Source organism: Nothoprocta perdicaria, unplaced genomic scaffold (genome assembly GCF_003342845.1).
Source record: "Nothoprocta perdicaria isolate Ctin4 unplaced genomic scaffold, notPer1 scaffold_1, whole genome shotgun sequence".
Taxonomy (NCBI): domain Eukaryota; kingdom Metazoa; phylum Chordata; class Aves; order Tinamiformes; family Tinamidae; genus Nothoprocta; species Nothoprocta perdicaria.
The window spans coordinates 11,860,001-11,865,588 of NW_020454093.1; the positions used below are offsets into that span (position 1 = coordinate 11,860,001).

At 42.8% G+C, this 5,588-nt stretch overlaps 1 protein-coding gene across 1 annotated transcript; it reads right to left on the minus strand.

Annotated features, from left to right (window-relative positions):
• Nucleotides 1–814: 814 nt before the first annotated feature.
• MRPS30 (mitochondrial ribosomal protein S30) lies at nt 815–5,348 on the minus strand. The gene is made up of 5 exons (XM_026038157.1): nt 4,712–5,348; nt 4,325–4,470; nt 3,942–4,044; nt 2,929–3,105; nt 815–2,582 (listed from the first exon to the last, which is right to left on the minus strand). The coding sequence occupies exons 1-5, from the start codon at nt 5,346–5,348 to the stop codon at nt 2,314–2,316; spliced, it is 1,332 nt and encodes a 443-aa protein (XP_025893942.1). The 3' UTR covers nt 815–2,313.
• Between the last annotated feature and the right edge of the window lie 240 nt (nt 5,349–5,588).

Sequence of the window (5,588 nt, forward strand, 5' to 3'; positions counted from 1 at the left end):
TAGACAGCAAACTTCAAGCAGAAGGCAAGAGAACACTATTCCCATGAGACTGAAAGCAGCAGAATCAGTGGAAGTTTCTGCTGAATAAAATTTAACAATAGGCATGTTGCAACTTTAACTTTTAAGCATTTAATAGACTTCAAGAAAAAAATCTTAAAGAGCACACAAATCTTTAAGAAAAATAAATTTATTTTAGCTTTAACATTGTATTGCATCCTTAAACAGTCTCAGATGACTCCAATCGTAGAGTTTGCTGGAAAAAACTGCATGCATTACAATTCATCTCACCTTTGCTAGTCAGTGACAAAGCTAAAGAACAAAATCCACTTTTTWCCCCTCAGCAGAGGTCAAACACTGCCACCCACTGCTTTTTCAAGGTATTCCTCTTTCGAGAGCTCAACTGCAGAAGGCAGAATTGAGCATTTTTCCAATCATGAGATACCCTTCAGCCACCTCACAGAGCCTTTCCCCCCTCACTCCAACACTGAGTTTTGCTAAAAGGTTATGTGTCCAGAGTATTTTCATCATGAATAAAACTACATAAAGGAACAGAATGGAAAATGAAACCTGAGGGCAGACAGGCTGAATCACAGAAAATTTAAGTTTACATGCATACCAGAAGGAACATTTCCATTTCTAAACCGGTATGAACTTTCTGCAGACAAACTGAAGGAATGAATTTGAGTATTACAAATCATTCACTTTTCAGCTAGGTCATTCCCTATAATAAGTGAGCCCACCCAGCAGTTCCTATTCTTCCCTGCTTCAAACACACAAGTGTTTTCAAACCAAAGATCAGCTGTAATCAGAACTATATTCAAGTATAGTAAAGACAACATTCAAGTATTCAGTAAGTAAAGACAGTATTCAAATTCAAGTATTGTAAAGGCAATAAGTGCTTAAAGATTCTTTCCATTCTGTTAAGCGTGTTATAAACTGCCCTCTGCTAGTGGAGATATTGGTAGCTCCTGTTCATTCATTACATCCCAAAGTGCCAATTCAAACAAGTCACCTTAACTGCCTCTTCTTTAAGTAAATAGTTCAGGAATTCTACTTCCTGCTGCAAGCAGGCTTCTAGCTGCTCAGGTTGAAGTATTTACCAGCAACTATTTTAGAAAGAGCCACAGACTCAATTTTATCAAAATAAACTGGACTAAAAGCTTCCCAAAAGGTATGTATGCAGTTTATGGGACTACAAAATACTAGATATGTTTAATTACCTAAAGTTCAAATAACCTTTACTGAAAAGTAACTGTTCCTGAACAATCATTGCACTTCTATCTTATCAATGCATTAGAGATGTCGATCATGGTTGGAGATTTAATTTCTTTACTAAAAATAGCCATAAAATATCCAAATACCAGCAAAGCCAAATATCCCTATGTCTACAGTTTTAAAAAACACATATCAAGGTCAATACATATCTTGTTTTGCCAACATATTACAGCCAACATATTATAGCTGGCTTGTCTCTGCTGGGAGATGGAAAGTTCAAGTCCAACRACTTATAAGAAATAGCACCTACCTTTGTATATAAGCATGTAAAAGTACATCAGCATTCACATACTAGAAGCAGCAAGTTCAAGTCAAATTTCTCAAAAAAAACCCATGCAGCTAAAAACGCTACATAAGTTTCATTCACAGAGACTCCAATTAAATTTGAGGCTGTTCCATGGTTCATGGACACAACAGTACTAAAACTTGTATACAGGCTCATAACAAACTCTAGAAGTGAGGATCACTGTTTCATTCTACTGCTCAATAAAACCATAAATACTTTMTAAACTGCATAATTAAATGCCCAACCATTAATGAGTGAAATTTTTTTTAATTCTCAACTTGCTTTCTTTTCAAAGTTTTTTGACAGCTTACTTCTTTGCAGACAAACYGAAATTGTTCATTTGTCTTGTAAGCCAAGACAGTAGCCCACTAATAAAGTGATCAGATAATCATAAGTTCACATTTTGCTGGAACAGCTCCATAGGCAACTACAGTTCTGCTGAAAGGAGACATTCACAGAAACCTGAGTCTACAGCCCTCAGCATTTTCACACTCTTTTGAAGACTACAAAATTTCAATTAATGCAATACAATTCTAATAACTGCACAGGAGACAGAGGTATTCTAGATATTTATTTTTCGATGTACAATATGATACATTTAATGTTAAGAAATAAGGCCTGAAGATCATAATATACGAATGTAGTTCCCTAAATAAATATTTGATTAGGAACAAGGCGCACACTAAGCCATACTTCATGGAATCACAATGAAGTTCAGGCACATCTACAGGAAAACTGTATTGCTTTATGACTTACAGCTCTTTTGGTCTGTTTAACAGAAACTGAACCAACTGAAGCAGAATTTCATCATTAAAGCCTTTCACCTCACCATCCTCCACAACATCATATAATGGCTTGCTCTCTGTACCCCAACAGATATTCTTCCGAGGGTTATTTCGAATAGTTTCCACAGTTAATGCTAATGTATTTAACTGGTAACAAAAGAAGGCAAAGTATTTTCCATCAGTCACTACTGCCTGTGATACAAAAGGACGGGTCACATCTGCTTCACTCCAGAATCCTACAAAATAAGAAGTAACACTGGTTATTTAGGACTCAGAACTCCTACTAGCACACACATCTAAACCCAGATTCTGAAATAAAGAAAACCRGAACGAAACACAGCAACCTTTTAGTAGGGGGAAAAAATCCTGCCTGAAGAACACAAGTATTCCTCACAGAGGCTAACAAAGGTGATATAAAAAGACAAGCACCCATTAGCATACTGAAAGAATAAAAATCACTGTAGTAACCCTACTTAAAGGATGGTCTTCAAAAGACACAGAGGCATTAAAAGATAAAAAGGCTATAGAATACGACAATTTGCTTTCACCATCAGAAAGAATTTTATAAATTGCCTGTCTCACCTTGATACATTGCTTGTGCTGCTGTCCAGGCAAAGAGACTTGCGATACCATTAGCTCGATAAGTAACTTCAATTTGATCTTCAAGATTTACATTCAAGAACCTTTGCCTTTTTAGCTTATCAGGAAAAAGATGAAACTGCGTGTGCCCATAACAGCATGGATCTGCCACCTTTGATCCTGTGCCCCCATCCCAAAGAAAAAAGATAATTCAGTAAACACTCTGCATTATACACACAAACAAGTCTTTACTACCAGAGACCATACCACAATAAAATCTACAGAGCTACAATATAGGTTCAAAGTGCTAAAGCCTTTCCATTCTTGGGTGAGACTGCAGAGCTTGCTCAAGCTCAAAACCCTCCTAAGAGTTAAGATACTGAAATGACTTTTTTTGAAAGACTTTGTTAAAATTCTGACAGTTTCCTGCTGGTTTTGTATCCAACCCAAGTCCTTGAAATGAATCTGATAACAAAGTGTATTACACGCACAGGAGAAGGATGCTCCCCATTGCACAAGATGCAAGTTCAAAACCTCAAGTATTCTACTGAGAAGTAGGCCTTGGATTTTTCTCAGACAGAATAGTGTATTTGGAAGCCGCAGAGAGACACCATTCAACTCATCTGTTTCTGTTGTTCCTTACTACCATAAACCTAAAGTTTCTCAATAGTTAAAAGCCATCCCACTCAAAACACTCTCATGGAATTCATTAATGCACTCAGAATACACTCTGCAAAGTACGTATTAGAGAAGCAAGATGTGAAAGAAAGGTTAAAGCTTGAAAACCCTCATATTTTCGATAAAAAACAAAGAAGCATTAAATAAAAAAATCATATTTAAACTCAGTATTTATGATTACTATGATTTCATTTTATAGATGAACAACCACTCTCCCAATAGATTGGCCTCAGTTAAGTAGTTAGCTATCTTCAATACGTACACACACACACTTTCATTGTTAATGGAAGGATCAAGGCTAGRGCTTTGTATTAGTTTTAAAGATTCAAAGCTCTTACCTATAAATACCTTGTTTTCATATTGCTTCTTGAATAAGGGCAGCTTAGATGGTTTGTGATCAATAACAGGAACATTCCCAAGATCAGCCTCTAGAGGTACAATCTTGAAGAACATGGAAAAGGAAAACGGGGGGGGGGGGAGGAAAACAGTAAGTCACATGTTTCTTGGCAAAAAGCATTATAATATATCATTTTTCTTAGAAAACAAAATATACAAGTCTTTCCCGTGTATACCTATCCATAGCTTAAACAACAACAAAATCAATAACCAGTTCCTATCTTGTGACAAGTATTACTCAAATTTCAGCCTTGGTMAGAAACATTACTGCTGCCAAAAAGAAAAAAACCAACAGCAATTAACTTGCAACTGAAAATATCCACACCTCTGGAAGTTGTTTTGGTACACGGATCTGGAGGCGTGGGTGATCATCTATCTGAAACCGCACAGGATCGACTCTACCTTTTCGGTGTCCATGAGCAATAACTTCCTCACCATGGTGCCAGTAGTAGTTAACCTCGGGATTCAAGTCTGAAAGAGAAAGGGGGAGCAGTGGTCATCCATCTGTGTATAAAAACGTCCCAATTGCTGCTCTGTTGATGCAGTAAAACTGATCAAAGCATTTCTGCATCCAACACGTTTTACAAAGTGGGAGCAACGGAAAGTGCTAGTGATATTTGGCACCASCCAGCTCCACCAGTGGCACTGCAGGGTTCACAGAGCAGCCCCCCGCCACCCAGGACCCCTCTCCTCTCCTGCCCCAGCTCCGCACCGAGGGAGGAGGCAGCCAGCAACGGGTTGCGGCGGCAGAGGGAGGCAGCAAGCAACGAAACGAGCTGCGTGAGGAAGGGCCCGGGCGTGTGGTCCTGGTCGCGGTAGAGGAACGGCCGCTTCTTGTTCTGGTAGAAGCTCTCCTGCAGGAGCGCGTCGCAGGCGAGCGAGCGCAGCTCGCCCAGGTCCACGTCCGGGGCCTCCTCCGCCGCGGGCTGCGGCGCCACCGCTGCCCCTGCGGGCTCCGGGACTGCCGCCCCCGTCACCGCCCCTGCGGGCTCCGGGGCTCCYGCGGGCTCCGGCGCCGCGCGCGGGGGCAGCCCCGGCACGAAGACGGTCTTGGTGAAGCTCTGATACCAGCGGTCAGCGTTGATGGCGAAAGTCTGCGGGTAAATCATGTACTTGGGCCGCTGGAGCAGCCCGTAGAGCCGCAGCTTCTCCTCGATGGAGGCCGCCTCGTGCACGCGCTGGTAGAAGTGCTCCAGGCGCCGCCGCTTGGCCGCCTTGCTCTTCGCCGTGGCGGAGGCCACGATGGGCGGGTAGAGCGAGTCCGGGGGCGTGGGGGCGGCGGAGAACTCGGCCTGCGAGAGCCAGCAGCGGCCCTGCCGCGCCAACCGCCACCCCCTGGGAGCCGCCATTTCGCRGCACCGCGAGGCAGCGGAAGGGCACAGCCTCGGCCACTCGGAAATATGATTGGTGGCTGAAAGTCACGTGGGTGAGGCAGTCCTCCAATCGCGGGGCTCCTGAGAGGATCAGCGCGCAGCTGGGAAAAAAARGGGGCGGCTCCTTCCTGCGCGTCACGCCGCCGGAGCGGCTGCGCCGTCTAGGCGCCGCCGCACGGGTCGCGCGCATGCGCAGTCCGCGCCTTCCCCGCCCTC